We start from the raw sequence: 27,066 nt of genomic DNA, 5'->3' as shown, positions 1-27,066 counted from the left end.
GCAGAACTTCATTTAGAAATATTTTGTTTCATCGCTACCTCACAACATCCATTTTATAGTCCCACCTTGGCCTTGAATGATTCATCTTCCAGGGCTATTAAAAGAATGTGTGGGTTGTTATTCAGTAAGTAAGAGGAAAATACATATTCCAAATAGGCTGGTGCAGTAGGATGGTTGTTGAGTTGTTCTTAAATGTCCAGTACACCATATTTGTTCTCTCTCTCTTTTTTCTTAAATTGACCATTTAGAGAAATTGATGATTTTTAATTACAGTTTCCAGATCTTGTTTATAAGAGCAAAAACATTACAAAGCATTTTGGACACAAAAAGAATGGTAGACATGCAATGAAACAGAGCAGTTTCCGTTAAGATATAATCATAACAGTACAAGTCCATTAACAAACTGCAGCACTTGGAGAAAATAAACCTCAGTTGTATAACATGGTGGGTTTTAATAAAGTCACAGTTAAAGGTAATTAAGTCACAGATTGAATCCTCGCTTCTTGTAAATTAAATTTTTAGAAGCCAGTAGAACCTGAGGCTATGTATTGTATGTCACCTGTGAGAAGAGGGTCCATCCAAAATCAACTTATGCTAGCATGGGGGGGATCAAAGTAGGGATCTTCCATCCATCCATCCATTATCCAACCCGTTATATACTAATAAAGGGTCACGGGGGTCTGCTGGAGCCAATCCCAGCCAACACAGGGCGCAAGGCAGGAATAAACCCCGGGCAGTACACACACACACACACCAAGCACAATGTAGGATCGCCAATGCACCTAACCTGCATGTCTTTGAACTGTGGGAGGAAACCCACCCAGACACGGAGAGAACATGCAAACTCCATGCCCGGGAAGCGAACCACTGTGCCACCCAAGTAGGGATCTTTAGCTTGTATATTTGTAAGGAGAAAACTGTTTCACCCTGGCCTTTGGATTAAATAGGTTTTGCTAAAGGACAGCTCAGACACCAGTTCCTTTGCCATGATGGGGAGTCATTGATGTTACAGCAGACTGATTTCTCTAGGCATCATCATAGAATTCAATACCTGGCAGATTTGGAATACAGGTGAATGTTCACTTAAAATTATTCTTGAATTGCCTATTTTGTGAAACTCCTAAAAAACAGTTTAAAGTTTCTGTATGTATGTCTTGAATAAGATTTAAAGGATTGAACATGTTTAACTCTTGAATGAAGTTTGAAGGACCAAACATAGGCACCACATGAACCATGTGGAAATGTGGTCGAATTGTATTTAAAATGTATCATTCTTATTTTTTATTATAAATATTCTATAACTTTAAAAAGGACTGATATAAGTGCTGAAGAAGAGAGAATGTAGGAATTTTCACACTGGCTGCTTACATTTGGAAGTTCTTAAGGGATTATCCCAAAGCCTTATTTCCATTAACAACGCTTCATTAGTGTAAGAGGTAGTATTAGTAATGTGTGAATTTCAAAATGATAAATAAATTTACCATTGCCACTGCCTCGCATATAATTAGGTATTCATTACATTTCCAATGAAATAAACATTCAGTGCAGAAATTACCTTTCAAAACTGATTAGCTAGGGTACGGCTGACTTAATGTCATATTTGTTAAGTCAGGATGTAACCAGACCATTGAATTATTTTTTTAGTACTTGTCCTCTTATTATGTATATAATTTTATTGTCACAGACAATGGATGGTTGATGTGTTTACACTGGCACTCCACTGTTAAGAATAATCCTGAATAGGAATTAGGTGGAGCAAAAAAATGGATGAATTTTTTTGGTGCTGAAGTCTTCCTACCAACCTCCCTGACTGTAACAATGTGAACACTTTATGTATGTAGTTCTTTATTATGTTACATTTGTTTTTAAGCATTTCAATAGATGTTAACAATTGATAAGTCACTTGCTATGATAATTTTTCTATAAATGAGTTAGGATATAATACACCTTTTGTGGTGCAATGATTAAAAATTCTGTATGTTTATCCTGTTCATTCTTTATTTCCTCAAGCTCCTCAGAGAGTGGGGGCACTCTTGTGCCAACTTCAGCATGACCTTGATGTTATCCATTTATAATATGTTGGTAGATATTTGTTACCCAAAGAATCTGAAAAATATTTTTAATTATTTCCCAGTGCCTGGATGAATATGACTGTGACACTGGCAAACCTGCTAACTGATTCCTATATAGGGTCTTGTTGGTATTACTGTTCAGCCCATTTACTGTGACATTATAAGATTGTTTGGTACAAATGAAGTACATTGGTCTGCACAGTCATGGGTGTAGAATGAATACAGTCTGGTGCCAAGGCAGCAGCCTTGGTGAGGGCTTTCTAGTGCATCTCATACTAAATTCAATTTATTGTGAAAGTAGTGTTAAACAAATTTACAACTGCGGTTGGCTTAGGGATCAAGAAACAGAGCTAGTGATATACAGTATACTGTAGCCATTTCAAGCTGGTTTCTCAGGGCAGTAGTTATGTAGATATGTTACCTAAGGTTTCTAGGGCTATACCATTGTTATTATTGTTTTTTTAGATATGTGTTATAGACAGGTAAAATAAGACAGTAAAACACCTCTGAATATGTAATTTATCTCATATTGTGGAAGCATTGGGAATACTAGCTAATAGCAATCTGGTTCAATATCATTGCAGATTTTTGCATTTTTAAATTGTTTGTTTGCAGTGCACCATGGTCATTGATTTGCTGGTACCATGTCTCCTAGCTTAGTCTAGCTTAAAAATTGAGCATTTTGGCCACCAGAAATGCATAAGATCATTTCAGCTCATCTGAAAGTGAAACCTTGACGCATTTGTTGTGAGTTGTTGTTCCAAAATACGTTTCCAGTTTATCTTTCTCACCTGTTTGATAACCTTCTCAAACTTATTTTACATTATTCACCAGACCAGTTGTCAAAATGTAAACACTTTTTTATCCATTTTTTAGCTTTGTACATCCAGATTTTAAGTTGTAGTTTGAGGAATTCAAAAAGTACATTGATTTACAGTAGCTGAAACACAAGCACATGCTTTTAATAGAACACTTTCTAAAACATTTGAGTGTAGTTTCATACTAGCTTATTAATGACTAGCAAAAAATGGAACAAATGAAAGTATCTCATCAAAAAATTAAAAACAATTTTAAAAAATCGAATGCTGTACGAAGATGCCAAATTGTATAGCATGTATTAGCTGACCCACTTGGAGGCTGCTAACAATAGCAGATTAGCCTTGCTGGTGGAAAAAGAAAGAAAATGTTTTGTACATTGCATGCCTGCAGCATTTTAATTTAAAGGTTGCTTTGTTTTTTAGTGAAGGCCTTGATAATGAAATTGGAGTCGGAATAGTGAGAGGGTAGGCTGGTTTACTGCTTGTGTGCTAGGTTCCTTATCAGAGTAATGACACCTTAGTACAAATTACCTTGTGATCATAGAAACGCAGTAGGTTAGCTAAGCTTTCTGTCTCCAGATCCCTTGCTCTGCATGTTGACTTGCTACTGTAAAAATGGACTCTGTGAACAACTGCAAGCTGCCAGTATATAGTAGATGGACTTACAATAGGTATGTAAAAAGAAAAAAGGCTTACAATTTGTAAACCAATCTATAATGTTTTTAGTATTTTGTATGTAGGCTAAAGGAGTTTAAAGTATACAGCAACAAATTTTTAGACAATTATGGGTGGGCGTCAGAAGAAACCAGACTTCCTTTTGCTTCAGTATTCTGTATGTATTGAAGCTTGTTATTTCAGGTTGGGGTTTCCTCATCCTTTCCTCCAACAAGTTCAGGCTTATTTGTTCAGTGGTGACTTTTTTTTACATCAAAGTGGAAAAAATGCTAAAAAGAAAACATTTTATTTTTCCATTCATTTAGTGTTCATTTACTTGTTTGTTTTAGATCAGTGTCCTGTGATCTATAGAACTAAATATGTCAGTCCTTATTTCTTGTTTGTGTCAGCACTTTATTTGTATATAATGCTTTTGTAGAAATCTTCACATTGTTGAAGGAAATACAAATTAAAATATCCTTTAATTCATGTAGCTGTGCTTACTGTTTATTGTTTCAACATAATGATAAAATGAAGACACCTGACTTGATGAGAAAAAGTACATTTCATAGGCTAAACTAATACCAGTAAAATTATGTATGATTTTTGAGAGCAGATCACTTCATTCATATTTTATAAGTGTTACTTGTAGACTGTGGGCTAAATGGAGCAGGCAGGCATTTCACTGAGTTACAGTATACATGCTGCACTGTGAAGTTAAAGGATTTCAGGCTATACAGACAAGCATACATAACATACACCTAATTTTATTTAATTTTCAAAGACTCTGTGAATGTGAACCCAGCATATGATTTTCAGATAAGAAGTGAAATCCATTCTAACACAGTGGTTTAAAATAGAGGTAAGTAGTAAATTTATGGACCCTGAGAAGCCCATCTTTACACTAAAGCTTTTGGAATTCTGGAACAAATTAGCATGTTATAGTAATGAAGAAAGTATCCTCTCATTCACTGAGAATTCTGACAAACAAGGCAGCAGGACTGAAAAGTCTTCTCTTATTTGAAGTTTTATTAGTTCTTGTTCAATTTTATATTCCCAATAGGTCAGATGTAAAACTGATAAATACTGGATAAAGAATGTTATATAATCTATAAAATATAAAAGTGATTGTTGACCTTTTCAGAAATTGTATTGCAGTGTGTACATTTTGAATAATTTTGGATTGTTTTGCCCAGTCTAATTCAATTTGTGTTAGGGCTCTGTTCTAAAGTGTTTGGCTACGTGTTAGAATTGGTGTCTCTATTATTTATTAGTCTGGTGTGACTTTAGTTCCTTCCAGTAAATGTTTAATGTTTAATTTTTGTTTTATTTATACAATCAAGAATTGATCATGTGACAACAATTCAATAATTATATCAATGTATATAGTATAATGTATTTATATTTATTTATATATTTTGTACTGTAAATAAGTATGTGAAAAAATTATTGAAAGTCGATTAGATGCTAAAAAGATAAAATTAGTAGGATTCATCTAGTTATGCTACATTGCAGACTTAATTTTTACATTTCAGTGTGTAATTGAATTGCACCTTTTTTCTTTTATAGAAGCACGGTGATGAAAGCCATTGTGTGTGTGTGTGTGTGTGTGTGCGTGTGCACATGCGCATATGTACCTGTGTGCATCTGTGTAAATGTATAATATTATGTGTGTGTGTACAAGTTAGGTTTAAGTTGCTATGGAGGTTACTTTAAACATGCTGTCCCTGCCTTTTATTAGTGTTTGCATAATGTGAACTTTCCTTTTCTTTTGAACGTTGATAATGCTGCTACCTCATACTGACATCAAGACAGCTTTTTTAAAGCCAGTGTAAATATAGATCTATTATATGCTCACCGGCCACTTTATTAGGTACACCTTGCTTGTCCTGGGTTGGACTTCCTTTTGCCATAATTCTTCATGGCCTTGATTCTACAAGGTGCTGGAAACATTTCTCAGGGATTTTGATCCATATTGGCATGATAGCATCACACAGTTGGTGCAGATTTGTTGGCCTCAAATCCGCAATCTGAATATCCCATTCCACCACATCCCACAGGTGCTCTATTGGATTGAGATCTGGTGACTATAAGTACAGTGACCTTGTTCTCATGTTCAAGAAACCAGTTTGAGATGATTTGAGCTTTGTGACATGGTGCATTATCCTGCGGGAAGTAGCCATCAGAAGATCGGTATAAAGGGATGGACATGATCAGTAACAATACTCAGGTAGGCATTTAAATGATGCTCAACTGGTACCAAGTGGCCCAAAGTGTGCCAAGAAAATATCCCCTCACACCATTATACCACCACCACTAACCTGAACCGTTGATACAAAGTAGGATGGATCCATGCGTTCATGCTGTTGATGCTAAATTCTCATCAGACTCATCAGACCAGGCAACATTTTTTTCAGTCTTCTATTGTCCAACTTTGGTATGCTCACGTGAATTGCAGCTTCAATTGCCTGTTCTTAGCTGACAGAAGTGGCACCTGGTGTGGTCTCCTGCTGCTGTAGTCCATCTTCAACCTGAGCCTGGAGCAGGGGAGAGTCCCAAAGCTTTGGAAAACATCTTGCATCACCCCAGTCCCAAAGGTATCACGTCCTAGTGAGCTGAATGACTTCCGGCCTGTCGCTCTGACATCACATGTGATGAAGGCCATGGAGCAGCTGCTGCTTTACCACCTGAGGCCACAGGTTCGCCACGCCCTCGACCCTCTGCAGTTCGCATACCAGGAGAAGGTGGGACTGGAGAATGCCATTATCTATATGCTACACCAGTCCCTCTCCCACTTGGACAGAGGCAGTGGTGCTGTAAGAATTGATGTTTCTGGAGTTCTCTAGTGCCTTCAACACCATCCAACTTCTGCTCCTTAGGGACAAGCCGACAGAGATGGGAGTAGATTCATACCTGGTGGCATGGATCGTGGACTATCTTACAGACAGACCTCAGTATGTGCGTCTTGGGAACTGCAGGTCTGACATTGTGGTCAGCAACACAGGAGCACCGCAGGGGACTGTACTTTCTCCGGTCCTGTTCAGCCTATATACATCAGACTTCCAATACAACTCGGGAGTCCAGCCACATGCAAACATTTGCTGACGACAGTGCAATCGTGAGCTGCATCAGGAGTGGGCAGGAGGAGGAGTATAGGAACCTAATCAAGGACTTTGTTAAATGGTGCGACTCAAATCACTTACACTGGAACACCAGCAAAACCAAGGAGCTGATGGTGGCTGATGCTCTGTGCAAGAGAGGACAGAGCCGACTATACTTCCTTAGAAGACTGGCGTCCTTCAACATCTGCAATAAGATGCTGCAGATGTTCTATCAGACAGTGGTGTGCTGGGGAGGCAGCATAAAGAAGAAGGACGCCTCACGCCTGGACAAACTGGTGAGGAAGGCAGGCTCTATTGTAGGCATGGAGCGCGACAGTTTGACATCCGTGGCAGATCGGCGGGCGCTGTGCAGGCTTCTGTCAATCATGGAGAATCCACTGCATCCACTGAACAGTATCATCTCCAGACAGAGGAACAGCTTTCCACCCATTTGGGGGGGTTGGGGGTGGTGATAAACCTTAACATTATACAAAGTTATTGTCTGTTTTACCTGCATTTTTATCACTCTTTAATTTAATATTGTTCTTTATCACTATGCTGCTGCTGGAGTATGTGAATTTCCCCTTGGGATTAATAAAGCATCTACTGTATTTATCTGTCTGTCTGTCTGATGTGTTTTGTATTCATAGATGCTCTTCTGCACACCTTGGTTGTAACAAATGGTTTTTTTTGAGTTACTGTTGCCTTTTTTAATCATCTCAGACCAGTCTGGCCATTGTCCTTTGACCTCAGGCATCAAGAAAGGCATTTTTACCCAGAGTACTGTGTCCCACTGGATGTTTTCCCTTTTTCAGACCATTCTCTGTAAACCCTAGAGATGGTTGTGCTTAAAAATCACCATAGATCAGCAGTTTCTGAAATACTTGGACAAGTCCATCTGGCACCAACAAACATGCCACATTCAATGTCACTTAAATCACCTTTCTTCCCCATTCTGCTCGGTTTGAACTTTGTCTTGACAATGTCTACATGCCTAAATGCATTGAGCTGCTGTCTTGCAATTGGCTGATTAGATATTTGTGTTTAGAAGCAGTTGAACAGTTGTACATAATATACTGACCAATGAATGTATTTTTTTAATCTTTGCAACCAGTAGACGGTGGCTGAAAGTTAGAATGGATCATGACAGGCAAGAAGACCGTACTGATATCCTAAACAAAGTATTTATCCAACTTTGTGGATACTATATTCTGTTTGAGCCTGTAAAGAACAGATGTATTCACTTACTCTTCACATTTTGTATAGCTACATAAAGAAAAAATAATTTTGGGAGAAAATACCTACTATATACAAGCAACTGTGTTGCTAAAGTCATTTGCATTACAGTATAAGGTCATAAGAAAATGCTTGAAGACACAACTTATTTTAGAGGCATCTTGCAATTTTTTTGCCTCTCAAAACTTAACGATTACCTAAAACCCACTAACCGTCTTGTTATACGTCATCTGTAGAAGTGGCAGGACAGTGTATGGTGTGCACTTGATTGAGAGTAATAGATTAATGGTCCTGCCCCAAATATTAAAAGTGTTATGTATCAGATCAAATGATTTAAATTTTCAATTTGTAATGCTGCTTTGACACTATTACAGCATTTTAAAGGAGCCAACATTCTTCATATTATAAAAATAATTGCTAGTTTCATATATGGCCTTTTCCTTTGAAACTCTGCCTTTTATGGCAATATCCCAGAGTTGTCTTATCACTGCTGTAAATGACACTATTATTTGGTATGTATTTAAGGAAGAAAGCAACTGAAGACCTGTACCGTAAAGTTTCTCAAACTGCCGATTAATGTACATTTCATCTTATACAGTTGTCAATCTTGGCTTTCCCTTGATTTTTTTATTTTGGTTTGATCCAGTTTTCCCTCTTCTCTCAGGGCAGTAATAGACAGTTTTGCATGAAATCCTCCAAATCTTCAGTTTCTTGGCAGTCTGTTGCATGGAATAATCTTCATTACTACTACTACTACTACTACATAAGGATAAACTAAGGAATTTTACCATTAGGGCATCAAAGCTGCTGCTGGAAATGGGGCTTTACAGTCATACATTTAACATCAGTAAAGTAGTAATAGCTGTTAGAAATAGTAGTAATGTCTTGGCAGTATTTTAAAATCAATTTAATGGTATTTTGATAAAAACATGATCAGTCTGTATCAAAAATCTGAAAAATTTTAGGTGTAAAGTTGCCACATTCATACCCACCACTGACTTACTATATGAAACTGAGAAAGTTGCATTAGCATGTCTATGCACCAAATGTTTAAAAAAAAAAATTGCATTCTGACCAAGGAAGTTGACATAGATGAAGATGCCAGGCAAACATACTACAGTTAGGTCCATAAATATTTGGACAGAGTCAACTTTTTTGGTTCTGTACATTACCACAAGGAATTTTTACTGAAACAATTCAGATGTAGTTGAAGTGCAGACTTTCAGCTTTAATTCAGTGGGTTGAACAAAAAGATTGCATAAAAATGTGAGGCAACTAAAGCATTTTTTAACACAATCCCTTCATTTCAGGGGCTCAAAAGCAATTGGACAAATTAAGTAACTGGAAATAAAATGTTCATTTCTAATACTTGGTTTAAAAGTCTTGAACTCATGGACATCACCAGATGCTGGGTTTTCTCCTTTTTAATGCTCTGCCAGGCCTTTACTGCAGCGGCTTTCAGTTGCTGTTTGTTTGTGGGCCTTTCTGTCCGAAGTTTAGTCTTCAACAAGTGAAATGCATGCTCAATTGGGTTAAGATCAGGTGACTGACTTGGCCATTCAAGAATTTTCCACTTCTTTGCTTTAATAAACTCCTGGGTTGCTTTGGCTCTATGTTTTGGGTCATTGTCCATCTGTATCATGAAACGCCACCCAATCAATTTGACTGCATTTAGCTGGATTTGAGTAGATAGTATGTCTTTGAACACCTCAGAATTAATTCAGCTGCCTCTGTCCTGTGTCACATCATCAATAAACACTAGTGTCCCAGTGCTACTGGCAGCCATGCACGCCCAAGCCATCACACCGCCTCCACCGTGTTTTACAGATGGTGTGGTATGCTTTGGATAATGAGCTGTTCCATGTCTTCTCCATACTTTTTTCTTGCCATCATTCTGGTAGAGGTTGATCTTGGTTTCATCTGTCCAAAGAATATTTTTCCAGAACTGTGCTGGCTTTTTTAGATGTTGTTTAGCAAAGTCCAATCTAGCCTCTCTATTCTTGAGGCTTATGAGTGGTTTGCATCTTGCAGTGCACCCTCTGTATTTACTTTCATGCAGTCTTCTCTTTATGGTAGACTTGGATATCGATACAACCTACCCCCTGGAGAGTGTTGTTCACTTGGTTGGCTGTTGTGAAGGGGTTTCTCTTCACCATGGAAATGATTCTGCGATCATCCACTGCTGTTGTCTTCCGTGGATGTCCAGGTCTTTTTACGTTGCTGAGTTCACCAGTGCTTGCTTTCTTTTTCAGGATGTACCAAACTGTAAATTTTGCCACTCGTAATATTGTAGCAATTTCTCGGATGGATTTTTGCTGTTTTCGCAGCTTAAGGATGACTTCTTTCATCTGCATGGAGAGATCCTTTGACTGCATGTTGTCTGTTCACAGCAAAATCTTACACATGCAAGCACCACACCTCAAATCAACTCCAGGCCTTTTATCTGCTTAATTGATAATGACATAACGACGGACTTGCCCACACCTGCCCATGAAATAGCCTTTGAGTCAATTGTCCAATTACTTTTGAGCCCCTGAAATGAAGGGATTGTGTAAAAAAAAATGCTTTAGTTGCCTCACATTTTTATGCAATCTTTTTGTTCAACCCACTGAATTAAAGCTGAAAGTCTGCACTTCAACTGCATCTAAATTGTTTCATTTAAAATTCATTGTGGTAATGTACAGCACCAAAATTAGAAAAAAGTTGTCTCTGTTCAAATATTTATGGACCTAACTGTATGCTATAATAATAATAAAATAATTCATCAAATGAATAATTTTCATTTTATTGCTGCCAACATTCACAGACCTCATAAGGAGTAATTAAGTGATTATTATTGTTGCTGAATGGCATCAAGCGCAGCCTCCTCCTGTCACCTATTTTTTAAATGATGAATATCTGTACTGAGCATGCACTACATTTGTTAATCAATTTAGCCTTAATAGCTTCATGAGATGTTCAACTTACTCTTTTTATGTATTTGTACCACCAGAGGGGGATGTCTGAAATAGTGAATACCTAGTAAGTGTAAGCAATTTAGTGAGTATTTGCAATACTTTAAAATCTGTATCTTGTTTTGCCTACGTACTGTATATAATCATTAGTGAAACAATATTTTAATGAGGGGAGTGGTATGTTTTCTTAAATGTGAGAAATCAGATTTATCATTTTAAACTGTTTTTGTTTTCTCTCTGTTTTGCTGTACTTCTTTACGTGGACTTGATGACCTTCCAGTTCTGCTAGTTTATCAACTACCTCAACAGCAAGGTAAGCAATGAGTTCTCCCTACTTTTAAAAGTTTACTTTATAGTATTTCAGTTGTATTAAGTGATGCACAATGCCACTAATGTATTGTGGCCATGAATATTGGAGTACATTCTGTTTTATTCTTAATGCAGCAGCAGCACCACTATGGCCTTTTGAATACACATTGGCCATTGCAGAACCATTATTTCCAAAGTCTCTCCAGCTATTTTATACATCTGGTTTATCTTACAGAGTCATGAAAACCAGAGCCTAACACCCAGCCTAAGTTCAAGGCAGGAGTTAATCCTGGATAGACTACTTTTAATTTTCCACAAATGTGGCACCGGGCTGTACTAGATGAGCGAAGTCACAAAAGGTTTTATATAAATCAACAAGTACATCTCTGGACTTGCATGAAATGCAGTGTCATTCCTTTGGGGAGTGGCTTGCCCACTTTCCTTTCTTAAAAAGCCTGCAAACACTCTCATCCCCCAATTGAACTTAAGTGCATTTCTAGTTATGATCTCAGCATTCTATACAATAATTTTAAACATACAGGTAAAATTCTGTTACAACGAACTCTCAGGGACCTAAAAAATATTTTGTTGTAATGACATTCTGTATTTGTTACTATAGTGCTTTCTTTAACTTGTGCCCAGGCATTTGTAATCATTTCAATAGCTTCTTTTGCATTAATTTTAATCTCCTCTTGCCTAGTTATGCTGATGAGAATTTTTCTCAGCATTTCCTTGCCATAATGCACTTTCAGGGTGAGAATGACACCCAAATCCAATAGCTGAAGACCTGCTGTGCAATTAGGTGGGAGGAATTCAACGTGAACATTATCTAAATGTGAAAGCATGTTGTGTACAGCACAGTTATCAATCATAAGCCAAATCATCCTTTTCTTCTTCTTCATATTGTGAGGTCTTTGAACACGTTTGGGATCTCCCCCACTCCCCACCCAATGGGAACGACATGCTGAAGTGTGTCCTGAAGCAAGATTGCAGCGTCTGTGGAAGATTGTTTGTCTGTTGCTGGGGCAAGGCAATAGCAGGCTCACAGCGGTGCAGTGAAGCACCACAGAAGCAAATCATAAAAGATCAGGGTTGCGCTATAAGTCCCTGTCTTGCACCCCAAAACATGAGGCTTATTCAGCTTGAAACAGGAATGGCACAGTTATTTATTGAAGCGTGATCTGCCACTCTGCTATACACAGACACAGCAGTCAGGCAGGGTTGTGGCATGGTCAGTGACCAAGTAATCCTGTTATCTGCATTTACAATGTACCTTGCACAACCCATCGAGATCTTTTTGGTTTGCTTTGCTAGAGAGACGCAGCATAGCTGTGAGCCTGCTGTTGCCCTGTACAGTCACAGAGATCGCACTCTTCGGCATGCTGTCTAGTTGGGGGAGGTCCCAGGAGAGTTTACAAACCTCACAGTTTCTTAAATTAGTGCCTCATTAATAGGAATGTTTCTTGAACGAGCATCACTGAACCACATAAAAATTGCTTTTTCGACATCTTAAAAAGCAGCAGTTCACATACATTTACAACCCGAGATTTTTCTTCTTTTTTTGCTCTGTCTTTCAAGAAAGTCGACATTGTCGATGGTGAAATTCCGAAGTCACTGGCAACGTCTTTTTTCTTTTTGCTGCAATCGAGAGCTGCAAAAAATTAAAGTTTTTTTTTCCTTTCTAATATAAACTGTTATCGTTTTTTCGTGTCTGCCGTTTCTATAGGAGGGTGACAATGAGTTCAGTTCCAATGGATGTTTTTCAAATGTTGATGAGCAATAAGCAAAAGGTATCACTGAAAAACGCAGGAAACAAAAAAGGCAAAAAAAACAGTACGAGGAAAGTTCGAAGAACGAAAAAAAATTTACAGTGTTTCTGTTTGGGGATCGTTGTGCACAACTGAGCTGCGGCCATAGAACTAACTGCTCTGTGCATGATTCATTCAGGCATTTCAAGGTCTTTTGTGCACTTCGTTGTAATGAAAGTATCTGCTGAATGTACTTCGTAGTAATGAGATTTCTATAGACTCTTGTCATATGGGGAAGCTGTCGGGACCATAAAAATACTTCATTGTAATAAAAATTTCATTGTAAAGATATTCGTTATAATGGTATTTTACCTGTAGTATAAAAGAAAAAAAAATCATGAATACAAAACTATAATGGTAAAATATGGGCAGAGAAACATAATGCCATATATGCAAAATTATATGTGTATATACAGGGTGGGTTTACGCCTAAATTATAATTATAATAGATTACCTGTATTCTGAAAATGTATGTTCTCTAGGCAAAAAATGACAATTACATTTGCATAGAAGATGCCTGAATACAGGGTAATCTTATGTGAAGACGTATATAGACTAAGTGCCGTGATTGACTCCAAGAAGAGAAAGTAATTTGAACTTCAAAAAAAGTCAAAAGCTGTCAAAAAAAGTCAAAAGCTGTAATTTTTGTTAGTTAATAGCAGTCTAAAAGAGCAATATAAAATAACCTCAAAACAAATAGATTTGTAGTGAATAACCTCAAAACAAATAGATTTGTAGTGATAATATAGGGTCATAGGTTTAAGGGAATCATTATTGTGTACAGTGAAATTTTTATTTGCATGGATTATTGTCATATGTAGATAGTATAATGAAATTCAACATGCAATATATTGACACTCTCTGCCAACATGATTGGTGAGCAGAACTACATTACGTCAAAACCTTGGTCTTCCTTATTATATATATGCCTCTTGTTTTATCAAAAGACATTTTTATTTTTAGTTTTATTTCCTGGAAACATTCACTTGTATCTGAAATGTTGTAAGTTATCTTTGATGTCATTCAAATAATCCTTTTTGTGTTTTTCATTAGTTGTATGTTCAACCTTATTTTTTTTTTTCTATAACCATAGGCAGATAATAAAATGCTAAACAATAATGTTTTACTTAGATGGTGCCTAGGATGGCAGTCCTGGTAGTTTGATGCTGTCTTTGTCTTTGTGTGTTAAATTCTTTGTCACCATTCAAAGTCATGTAACATATACACAGGAACAGCGTCTGAATATTGGTCTCAGTGTGCTATCTGATGTGACTCCAGGTATTATAACTACATCAGTGGATCTTACAATTTTGTTGATCACAGGTGCTCATGCAGCTAAACACCCCCAGCAGAAGAGATGGCATTCTGGTTTGATTCAGGAAGCAAGGACTACAGCAACCACTGCTTAGAATATGTCTGTCTAACATGCGCTTGCTGGCAAACAAAGTTGACAAACTTCAGGTGTTAATACATACTAAAACAGACTTTTCTTTTTTATCTGCTCTGTACTTTACTGAAACATGGCTGAATGACTCTATTCCTGACTCTGCATCTGTACTGAGTGGATGGACCATGTTACCAAACTTTGCAACAAAACAAAGGGCAGAGGAGTGTGTTTCTATATTAATCATGATTGGTGTAACAATGTGACAGTTCTTTTTAAATCATAGTCTCCCGACCTAGAATTGTTTATTATAAGCTAAAAGCCATTTTATTTATCACGCAAGTTTTCCTCAGTAAATCTAGCCAGTGTTTACATTTGCTGTCATGCCAAAGTTCACAAAGTGCAGTAGCGATTCGTTGATGCAATCACTGAGATTGAAAAAGACAACTCAGACTCGCAGATCATTATTTTGGGTGATTTTAAACATATCAGTTTTAACCAGGTCTTTCCTAAATAAAATAAAATGCCTTACCAGAGATGGAAATATTCTAGGTCACTACTATGCAGCTATTAAGAATGCGTATCATGCCTTCTCCTGTGTCCACATTGATGATTCTGACCATTCTATGATTCGCCTTTTTCCTGCTAACGAAAAGAAAAGCTGAAAACTGTAAAGTCAGTAAAAACAACATTTAGAAAGTAGACCAGCAAGGTAGTAGAGGAACTTCAGGACTGCTTTGCCTATACAGATTAGAGTGCATTCAAAACTGCCACCTCCAACATACACAGATACACTGATGCTGTAAATTCATATATTAGTTTCTGTGAAGATGTTTGCATTCCAACAAAATCCGTTACGAAGTTTAGTAATAATAAACCTTAGTTCTCCTCATAGCTTTCAGATGTGACAATCATGAGGAATATAGGAAAGCCTAGTATATCTTGGAGAAAGGGATCAAAGTCACAAAAAAGTTCTCTGATAAGCTGCAGGAACAATTGTATGCAAATGACAGCACATCAGTCTAGATAGGCCTTAAACAGGTCACTAACTACAAGAAGAAAACCTCAAACAGTTTTAATGATCCAAGTCCAGTTATTTAGTTTACTGTTTTGTGGTTGCTTTGAAAACCAATGGGACATAAATCTACCTGATGGTCTTACTGTTACTCCTCTACATTCAGCCATCTGCACCTTATTCAAAAAGAAAATATTTAAGAAGTAGCAGGCATAGACTTTATTTCTCTCTCCACCTTCAGGCAGTTTTTTCAGACATTTTCAACAAATCTCTGGATATGTGCAGTGTTTTTGCCTCCTTCAAGATTTCCACCATCATTCTAATAGCACACAAATCAACAGTCACGGGCCTAAATGACTACAGACCAGTAGCTTTAACCTCTGTGGTAATGATGACCTTTGAATGCCTTATTCTGAATTTCATCAAGAATGCTAAAAGGGACTTCATGGACCCGTTTCAGTTTGCATACAGAGCCAAATGGTCTGTTGGTGTTGCAATGAATTTAAGTCTGAGCTTTATTTACCAACACCTCGATAAGCTGGGGCATATATGAGGATCACGTTTGTGGACTTCAGCTCTGCTTTAAATACAGTCATCTCAGAGCTCCTAAATAATAAACACATCCAGTTCAACCTGCCTAGTTCAATCTGCCATTGGATTGCAGACATTCTTACAATAGGAAATAGCACATGTGGTTAGGCAAACACATTTCTGACCCATTAACCCTTAGCACTGGTGCACTGCAGAGATGTGTCTTTTCCCTATTACTGTACTCTTCACACTTTATACAAGTGACTGTACCTATGGCGATTCATCTGTCCAAACTTCTTAAATTTGCAGATGACATAAATCTAATAGGCTTCATTTCAAACAATAATGAGTCCATATATTGACAAGAGGTGGAAAATTTGACATTGTGGGGCAGTTATAATAATTTAAACCTTAACATTCAAAAAACTCGGGAGATCATAGATGTCAGGAAACAATCATCTGCCCATCTATCATTTGCTATAAATGACTCAGCTGTTGGGATGACACAATCATTTAACTTTCTGGACACTGTGCTCTCATAAATCCTTAAGTGGAAGAATAACAACACATGCATTATTAGGAAAGTCAATAGGAGAATGTTCTTTTTGCATCAACTGAGGAAATTCTATCTCCCTGATGCAAAATTTGTCTAATTCTACACAGCCATTATCGAGTCAATTCTGACCTCATATATAACTGCCTGGTTTGGTGCTGCCTCTGTTAAGGCTAAGGCCAATTTGCAGCGTATCATCATCAAAGCCTGAGAAAGGATCATGGCCTGTAACATACCGCACACTAAAGTCCCATATGAGGTCAGGGTAAGGAAGAGGACCGCAAAGATGTTTTCTGATCCGACTCACCCAGGGCATCAATTGTTCCAAAGACTTCCCTCCAGCAAACGTCTTTGTGCAGTTAAAGCTTAAACAACCTGTCATCTAAACATTTTTTTCAACATGCAGTTATGCTTACTAATCACGTCTGAGCTTAGTATTTATGTATACCTGCACACTAGACTGCCTGGACATCTCTTTATTTTTTTGTATTGTCCTTGTATGGTGCATCATATTTAATCATTTTATATTGTATCTTCTTATATCTACTCCTTATGCCTAAAATCCTAAGCCTAAAAGTGCAGCGATTTTGTGCAACAATTTTATGTCACACTTTATTTCTGGCTTATTTTAAAACCTACGTATATATGTTTGGTATCATTCTTTTTAGTACTTATCGAACTTTAATGTGATGTTGTTAGATTTTCATATTCTTATTCTGTTTTTAAGTTATAAACTAAAAAATATCAAGAACTCGCAAGACGAGACTTCATGCCAAAAGATTTATCCATGCCTGGGGCTGGAAATTAAAGACAAAGAATAGGACAGCTGCTGTACAGGCCTTTAAATGGTTGAAGCGCTGTGCGAGATGCAGATCACGTGACATGGCAGCAGCAGAAAGCCAGCAGCTGATCGATTAAAGAGGAGGTAAAAAAAAACTGAATTTGTTTCCAATTTTATCACCGTTCAAGAGGGGGTTTAGGAGGAGCGACCATGTCTCCTTGGGGTGCATTCAGTCCCCTTTTTCACAAGGCAAGCAGCAGAGACATGAAGTGGCTGGTGCGTAGCACAAGCTGGGGGGGTGGCGAGCAAAGTGAGCAGTGGGGAACCCCCAGTTTATTTTACGTATTCAGTGTTGTCCTTGTATGTGGCACCAATACTATAGAGACAAATTCCTAGCACACATTAGGGTACCTGGCCAATAAAGTGGATTCTGATTCTGAACTTATTACAAACAGCAGTGATGTTTACAGGCTGCAAATTTAGGAGGCCCATATAATGAATTGAATGTTTTAACTTTTGGGGTTGTTTTTCTAGTACTTGAAGTGAGAGAAAATAACTGCTGGTACCATATTTTATAGGGCTACTTAAATGATGAGGGGTCCCTTTGTAAAGTCCACTGATGTGAATGTAAATGTAAAGGATTTTGGAGAGCGGTTTTACTGGGGTTCTAGTGGTTGTCATTCCTGTTCAAAGTAAGGACACACACATGAAAATATGAACAACTAGCAAAATACCCACGCTTCGCAGCGGCGTAGTACTGCCTTAAAATTTTTATTAAGAAGAAAATTAAACCTTTTTCAACTGAGGGAAAATATACCAATAATTATTTGTTAAGGATCTCTTTGTATACCACATTGTGAGTTCGGCCCTCCTGTTGTAATATGACCAAGCTGTGCGCTGAGCTAACTCTTGAGCATGCAACGTACAGTTGGCCATGTGAACAGTAATCTTGTTTCAAATCTCACAGCTTGGATTGCTGCTGTCATAATCGGATTGAGTTTAATGGTTTGTTTCAATTACGACAGTATTTGTAGGACTTGTGTTGAAGAGACATTCGGCATCTGTCAAGCGTTGTAAGTATACAACCGGTTTCATCAATAACTTTACATCCAGCTTTTGAGAGTTTAAACATTCATAAACATAAAAGTTTCCACTACTCAAATCGTCACCTGTCAATCTAAGATGGTTAAGAGGCATTGGCGGTTGTCAAAAGGTGTAAAATATTTGGCCATTTCGGTACACTTGAAAGCGACAACCGAACAATTCACCATCAGCCATCAACTCACATGCAGAACCATAGGTGAAGGGCTTAAGCATTTCACTCTTCTAGTGCTCCTGTGTAGTATAATTATCTCCTGTACCGCAGTCCACACCTTGAACCTGTCCCAGTCATTCAATACATAAGACACAATGTTCCTCCGGATATCAAGAGTGAGCCTGATATGGCTGTGCAATATGTAACAAAGAGAATGGAACCCATCTCCGGGCATGGAAATCACTCGGTAAGTGACAGTTCTCTGATCGATGGTGATCACCTCGATAGACATGTTAATGGGGGTACGGTTGGAATGATAAAGGAAATGGGCACCTGAACAATGTAAAGTAAGTCTAAAATACCTACACAATAACTATAATCGTAATAAACAAACAATAAAACAGCGGAGAAGCCGTGGATTAAATAAAAAGGCTATAGTTATCATCAGGGAGATGTGAATCCCATGGCGAAGCAAGGAAGGGAATGTAGAGACTGGAGCAACGGACGGTCTTATATAGGCAGGCAGCCAACAACGTGGGAGGCGTTGGGATGGGGGACCCAACGCCACCTCACACGGTGACCGAGCTGCAGGCTATGGACATATATATGTACGTAAGTAGGATTCAGTTAGCGTTGGGAACCCGCGTACCAAATTTCTTGAAGATGGGCCCATAAGTAACAAAGACTGTTGAAAAGTTCAATATGGCGGCTGACAGTGGCATCATACCACCAAAATAAGTACCAAATTTAAGCCTTCTACCTACACGGGAAGTTGGAGAATTAGTGACGTTGTAAAGTTCAATATGGCGGCCGACAGTGGCGTCATACCACCGAAATAAGTACGTACATCGGTTTTAGTTAGCACAGGGAAGCCACCTACCAAATTTCGTGAAGATGGGGTCAGCCTTTTACCTACCTACACGGGAAGTTGGAAAATTAGTGACGTTTGAAAGCTCAATATGGCGGCCGACAGTGACGTCATAGCATCGAAATAAGTACATATATCGGTTTCAGTTAGCGCAGGGAAGCTACCTACCAAATTTTGTGAAGATGGGGCCATAAATAAAGTTCAACATGGCAGACGTTGTTGACCGTTATGACCGTTACGTGTAGAATTTCGAAATGAAACCTTCTTAACTTTTGTAAGTAAGCTGTAAGGAATAAACCTGCCAAATTTCAGCCTTCTACCTACATGGGAAGTTGGAGAATTAGTGATGAGTGAGTCAATGAGGGATTTGCCTTTTATTAGTATAGATTTCAGAGGGTGGAGTGGGAGTCCCCTGTAAAAGTCCCTGAATGTGTATGTAATCATGGGGGGCCTAAGTTACATTTAAACTCATGCTGTCTGTCCCCCTTTTTTTTTGGATCCAATGACACTACTTCCACCTCTACTTCTTTCTCCCTGCCTTTTTTTGCTTCTGGTGAAACAACACCGCCCACGGTCAGAGCATCTGGCACTGGCATTTGAAGTTTATAGCGCTTCCTAACCATTTAGCTTTGCCTCTCTTTTTGTTTTCCATTTCATACCTCACTGTACATGGCAACTGCCATTACACCTGCTTTTTCCTGTTTTTACAGTCATCTGTCTCCCTTATACATGTCCTTCTGTGTCCTTCATTAGCATAAAGCCCCCTGACAGTGCCACACAGAGCATGCAAATTAATGTAATTGTAATAAACTAGCCAACCCGCAGTGTTCCATACGCCGCACAATTAGGCCGGTTTTTTAATGATTTTTAAGCAGAGGGAGAAAATTAACATTTGAAAAATCGGTAATGTAATAAATCAGCAAGAAAAGCAACATTGTAACAATGCATGGAACGAACCAACACACAATCGTCCGTGACTGAAAACTGGCGCACCGTCAGTCCTCGCGCCTTCTCCTGCCAGACGGAGGGATGGGGGTGCATGGTGCGGAGTGTGGAATGGGAGGAAAGGAGAATGACGTCCATTCAGCTCCGTCCGTCATGCTAGTCTGCTGATTTCTCGTTCAGTATGCACTGCCCGCTCATGTGCCCACCTTCAACTCGTCACTTGAGTCGCCGTCTTTACATAGTCCAGATGTACCTGTGAGTGATGTAGACTTTTCATTGCTCTGTGCGGTTTTGGCTGCTATTCTATATATAATCCACCAAGACACCTGACCACGGTAGTAGCGAGGTGGGAGGGGGGTGTGTACAAAGGGTTGGGATGCAACCAGTGGGAGCGTATGAGTCGCACTTAGTAGGAATTCCACGGTTTACAGCCCGAATGGGGTTCAACGGCTTACCCACACCGGGTATACACATGCTCAATGTCATGCATAACTATTTATTGAATGCTAAACACTTCTGGAAAGACACGGTTGTCTAAAACGGGTTGCTGTGAGAATACAACAGTAAGTGAATGAAAAGATGGAACTGTGGAGAGAGCAAAATACAACACAATAGTGAACCTGCGGCATAACAAACGCCGCATAATTATTTATTGATGGTTGAACACTTCTGGAAAGACATAGTTGTCTAAAAAGGGAGGGTTTGAGGATACAACAGAAAGAGAATGAAAAGATGGAACTGTAGACTTTTCATTGCTATGTGCGGTTTTGGCTGCCTTTATATATATATATATATATATATATATATATATATATATATATATATATATATATATATATATATATATAATCCAACCAAGACACCCGATCACGGTAGTAGCGAGGGGGGTGTTAACAAAGTGCAGGAGCATCTAAGAAGACGCATGTTTGTCGCGGATGCGAATTGCTGCATGTAGCGTGTAAAACAGTTTGCTATGATGCATGCGGGCGTGCGTCTTAACCGAAAACTCGGTTTCTAAAGACTGCCTACTTCATTGTATTTTAACCTCAGTTGTAAAGGAATGTTTTAAGGACCCCAAGGGATACCCCTCGGTTTTGGCTGCTTTTCTATATTTAATCCACCAAGATACCCGACCACGGTAGGAGGGTGGTGTGCACAAAGAGTAGGGACGTAATGAGTGGGAGTGTATGAGTCACATTTAGTGGGAATTCCACTGCTTGCATCCCGAATGGGGTTCAACGGCTTACCTACCCCTCTCTGCGCTGGGTAGACACACGGTCAGTGTCATGCATAATTATTTATTGAATGTTAAACACTTCTGGAAAGACACGGATGTCTAAAACGGGTTGGTGTGAGAATGCAACAGTAAGTGAATGAAAAGATTGAACTCTGGAGAGAGCAAAATACAGTACAACACAATAGTGAACCTGCGGCATAACAAACGCCGCGTGGCTCAGACGTGCATGTGGACTCTTACCACAGACGAAAGGGACTAACTGGGTGGTCGGTGAGTTTTTGCATCCGGGCAAATGGGCAGGCAGTGTGAATGCCTAGAGAGCGAGGGTAGACGCCGGCCGGTGAAAAAGGAGTGTTGGTGGGCAGGAAAACGTCTTCCGTGTTCCTGCAGGAGCATCTAAGAAGACGCATGTTTGTCACGGAAGCGAATAGCTGTATGTAGCGTGTAAAACAGTTTGCTATGGTGCACGCGGTCGTGCGTCGTAACCGAAAAGTTGGTTTTTAAAGACTGCTTACTTCATTGTGCTTCATCCTCAGTTGTAAAGGATTGTTTTAAGGATCCCATGGGATACCCCTCGCAAACCATTTCACACGCTGCATATGGCGATTCACCTCCGCGAGACACATGCCTCTATGAACAGTCAACGTAGCTCGGAGGTGCATGACATGCACATGACATTAACCTGACCTGCACTGCATGTGGCCTCTACAACAGACGAATATAAATGACGGCATTTTTTCTGTGTCGTCGTGTCCGAGTTAGTGGGCGTTGCCCTGTGCGTTGTCGTATCTAATGGTCTTGGAGTTGGTGGGCGTGGCTCTTTCCTGTGTGCGCCATAGGTGTCTCACTTGTCGGTGGCTTAGTGAATCCACGCCCCTTCCGGCGTGCTTTCCATGGTTGTCTTGCCTTAGTGAATTATATATATAGATACTGACAAATTAGAAAACAGTTGTTAGGTTATTTTATTTTATCTGTAATGTCATCACATTCCAGTTAAATCAATCAAAGCATTTTTTTTTTTAATTTTGGGGTATTTAGTTTTGGTGAGCCATAAATATTTACATTTGATAATGCTGCTTCTTAGTGGGTACTCACTGGTCTAGGTGTACAACTAAATGGGAAATAGTGTTTTTTGTTGATTAACAAGTCAGTGAGTTATTAAGCAAATGAGTGAGCAATTCAACATGCATTATATACTGTGTGTGTATATATACTGTATATATAGATAAATAGATCATTCCAGTGCTTGGGTACCCTAAAGCTATGGATTTTGCCTCCTCGACTGGTTATATTTATCCCCTAAATTTTAATGGGGATCTCCATCTTTAGATCTCAACATGCATCATGGAGTATAGGCGCTAATATATTTTGCAAGCAGGGATGGATTTAGGCATAGGTACAGGTTAAGGCCTCATAATTTAAGGGGGGGCCCTTATAATTTCAGAAGTTTTTTTTTTTATTTGTTACTGTTCTTATTGTGTATTCTTGCAACCCTTTTCTCATTTCCAAGGTGGGTGTGTTATGCATCTCAGTAGTACTCTTGCCAAGTGCAACTGGTTCAAAGCTATATGCTCGGTTTACAGTTGCCACATAGGTTCCCATAGCTTAGTACCTCACCATATTGAAATTCAGCACTGTTTATAAAGTTTGTAAATGAGAAAGAGGATTTTAAAATGTTAACTTTTTATCTGCTTTGCATTGTAGCCTTCAGATCTTACCATATGTCTCTCCTACCATTGATATACTGTCTGCATGGTTTACTTGCAGAATCAGAGTTGTTTGCCTCTAAGCAACACTGCCTTTTCATGGTTTCTCTGTGTCTTAAAACTGAGTTTCTGGACTTCCTGAATTTATCTATGGAGAACGAATAACCAGTAATTCTCTTCTTGCCATTTAGGTAAAAGAAAACCTATATAACCTGATAATGGTTTTCCAGACTTCCCTAATCTTTTTACGAGGGGTGTTCAATATAATTTATCTACCTGAGTATGAAATAAATTAGCAAGCATGTTGAAAAAAGTCTCTGGATGTTGTGACATGTCTCAAGGTTATTCATGCACAGTTGTGGCTCAGAGTGAGTCTAACGTTCCAAGAGACAGGATGTCAAGTGAGTCCTTGTACGAATCGAGTAAGCTTCTTCAGAACAATGTGCCAGTTCACATGTCATAATAATCACAGGCTGCCATCCAAGAATGTGGGTTCCAGCAGCTGAACCATCCACCCTACAGTCCTGACCCGGCTCTCTCTGTTCATTTCCTGTTCCGAGGTTTGAAGAAATCTCTTTGAGGACAGCATTTATCAAGTGATGAAGACATCAAGGCAGCTGTGGCATCCTTGTTTGAAGGTCAGACAGAAGATTTTTTTTAAAAGGGGTTGAAGTCATTGCAGGAAAAGTGGATGAAGTGTATGGAGCTATCATGCGATTATATTAAAAAATAAAGGAAAAATATTTTGAAAACTCCTTTCTTTTCTACTGAGGTAGACAAATTATTGAACACCCCTTCTAGTTTCCGAAAAAACAGTTTGCCATAGTTTTCCTCTCAACTTTTTGAGAATTTTTCCGGAGATACACCTTAGTTGCATCCTGCTAGTATTGATGATCCTTTTCTGGGACTGTTCTTCTGACTGCAAAATTGCTGTCTATATTTCTTTTTCAGTATGTAAAGAGTTTAATCATGAATGTTGAATATGGTCTTTTTTGTTCTTCGTGATTCTAAGAAAAATCTTCATAATAATCAAAATTTTTACTCTTTAGAGTCAAACTGAAATATCATGGGTTTATAATTGAAATGTTTATTCAATGAAGATAAAGTAAGAAAGCAATAATAATTTGTTTGTTTAAACAGGTCTCTGTAAGAATAACAGTCTTTTTTTAATTTTCTGCTTTTTGCAAGAGGGCATCTACCTTGAGAGAGCTCCTATTGTGATAAGAGTTTCTTCCCCATTATCTCAGATTGTTAAACTAGGCTACATGTCTATTCTCTGACCTGCCGTACTGCCCATTTTTATTACAATATCATAAATTTTACAAGACAGAATTCATTTTATTTCAGTATATAGTCTATTGCTGTATATAATCTATATATATGATTCACTAAGCCGCCGACAAGTGAGATACCTATGGCGCACACAGGAAGGAGCCACGCCCACCAACTCCAAGACCATTGGATACAACGACAATTCGACGACACAGAAAAAATGGCGTCATTTATGTTCGGCTGTCGTAGAGGCCACATGCAGTGCAGGTCAGATTAATGTCATGTACCTCCGAGCTACGTTGACTGTTCATAGAGGCATGTTTCTCGCGGAGGTGAATCGCCATATGCAGCGTGTGAAACGGTTTGCGAGGGGTATCCCATGGGATCCTTAAAACAATCCTTTACAACTGAGGTTAAAACACAATGAAGGAATCAGTCTTTAAAAACCAATAAGCCCTGTGCCTCTGTTTCATTACCGTCTCACCTGCTTCACCAATGCAGGCCCTGCAACAGTCGAGACGCTCTGTCAGCAGCTGACCTTCTCTGTGCCTGACCGGTTCACACAGAGGCAGAGCAAGAGAAAGCCGCGCCAGAGACAGACAAAGGCACACACACAGGCAGCTGGTGGGCGGCTCTCCGTGAGTTTCTCTTGTGACCGGGCACATGAGCAGGCAGTGTGTATGCTTCAAATGCGAGGGTGGACGCGACAGGACCATCTAGGAAAAATCGCTGTATGCAGTTTGTAAAACAGTTTGTTTGTTGCAGATGTGAATCGCTGTATGCGGCGTGTAAAACAGTTTGCGAGGGGTGTCCCTGTGTCTTTCCAGAAGTGTTCAACCATCAATAAATAATTATGCGGCTTTTATTATGCCGCGGGTTCACTATTGTGTTGTATTTTGCTCTCTCCAGAGTTCCATCTTTTCATTCACATACTGTTGTATTCTCACACTAACCTATTTTAGACAACCGTGTCTTTCCAGAAGTGTTTACCATTCAATAAATAATTGTGCATGAGATTGAGCGAGTGTCTAGGCGTGGGCAAGCCGTTGAACCCCATTCGGGCTGAAAACCGTGGAATTGCCACTAAGTGCGACTCATAAGCTCCCACTGTTTTCGTCCCAACCCTTTGTACACACCCGCCTCCCACACGTTGACTGTTAATAGAGGCATGTTTCTCGCGGAGGTGAATCGCCATATGCAGCATGTAAAACTGTTTGCGAGGGGTATCCCATGGGATCATTAAAACATTCCTTTACAACTGAGGTTAAAACACAATGAAGTGAGCAGTCTTTAAAAAACGAGTTTTCGGTTACGACGCACGACCGCGTGCAGCATAGCAAAGTGTTGTACACGCTACATACAGCAATTCGCATCTGCGACAAACATGCGTCTTCTTAGATACTCCTGCACTTTGTACACACCCCCCTCCCACCTCACTACGCCGCACGGACGATTGTGTGTTGGTTCGTTCCGTGCATTATTACAATGTTGCTTTTCTTGCTGATTTATTACATTACCGATTTTGCAAATGTTAAATTTTCTCCCCGTGCTTAAAAATTATAAAAAAAAAACGGCCTGATTATGCGGCGTATGGTACGCCGCGGGTTGGCTAGTTAAAATATATTATTTATGGGCATATGTTTGGCTAGGGCTTATGTTTACTTTATTCATCATTAAAAGATCATTTTGTTTTAATGGTGTACACCTGGCTCTGTAAATGATCACTAGTTGTGTTTACAAATTATTGCCCTAAATCATGATTTATCAGAGAACTCCGTGTAGCAGTAGCTAATGAGCAGCCCACCAAGCAACTATTCAAACAAATGCATGCTGGGGAAATGTACCAAATAAATGCAACAGTAGAGTCAAGAGTATTGTGTGCTGTAAGTAAGCAATAAATTAAAACAGAAATATTGTACTCCATGTCGCAATGTTAAAATCTTATGTCTACGCTTTTAGTAAATAAAACACTTGTAGAAATGTAGCAATATTTTATTTAATTTTTATTTTGTACTTTATATCTTAAAAGCTTTTGCAAATTGCAAAAAAGAAGAGATTTAGTAAGTAGGAGAAATAGCTTGCTTGGCCAAATAAAAATGACATGTTAATTTTTCAATTTTAGGACTACATTCTGACCACTTTTAGTTATAATTTCAGTTCAGGAAGTTTAGCCATCAATTAGGCATTCAACAGTATTTCATTTCAGTATTTGTAGTTGTATCATGGTCAGAATTGTTTCCTCACAGATACACTAGAATTATATTCATACATTGATCCTCCTGCAGCCAGCTAAAGTTCTGGTTTATAAAAATGGATAGTTATAGTAAGGTTAAATATTTTGTGGATAGATAGGACTGCACCAACAAACACAAAAGAAGATTCATTACTGAGTATCAGTGTGATGTTACAGTGCTCTGTTTTCTACTTTCCTGCTTAACTTTTGGTAGATTTTGTACTGCCAGATGGAAGTGGCAAGCCAAAGAATGGCAAAACTTTTGTTGGACTGAGAGATCAGAATATGGTTAATTAAACAAAGCATGAGTCAGAAGCCACAACCACAAAGAATA

General features: G+C 38.8%; 1 protein-coding gene across 6 annotated transcripts in view; it reads left to right on the top strand.

Moving 5' to 3' along the window:
• Positions 1-27,066, top strand: part of zmp:0000000711 (tubby-related protein 3) — a 139,222-nt gene that overhangs the window by 21,337 nt on the left and 90,819 nt on the right. For 4 of the 6 annotated variants that reach the window (XM_039769521.1, XM_039769520.1, XM_039769516.1 and 1 more), the window contains exon 2: positions 11,116-11,148. The exons of the other annotated variants lie outside the window; for them this stretch is intronic. In XM_039769521.1, coding sequence (XP_039625455.1) covers positions 11,116-11,148 — 33 coding nt within the window. The remainder of the gene's footprint in view (positions 1-11,115; positions 11,149-27,066) is intronic. 6 annotated transcript variants of the gene reach the window in all.

Source organism: Polypterus senegalus, chromosome 11, assembly GCF_016835505.1.
Source record: "Polypterus senegalus isolate Bchr_013 chromosome 11, ASM1683550v1, whole genome shotgun sequence".
NCBI classification, from domain to species: Eukaryota; Metazoa; Chordata; class Cladistia; order Polypteriformes; family Polypteridae; genus Polypterus; species Polypterus senegalus.
This window is presented reverse-complemented; position numbering and strand designations above follow the sequence as displayed.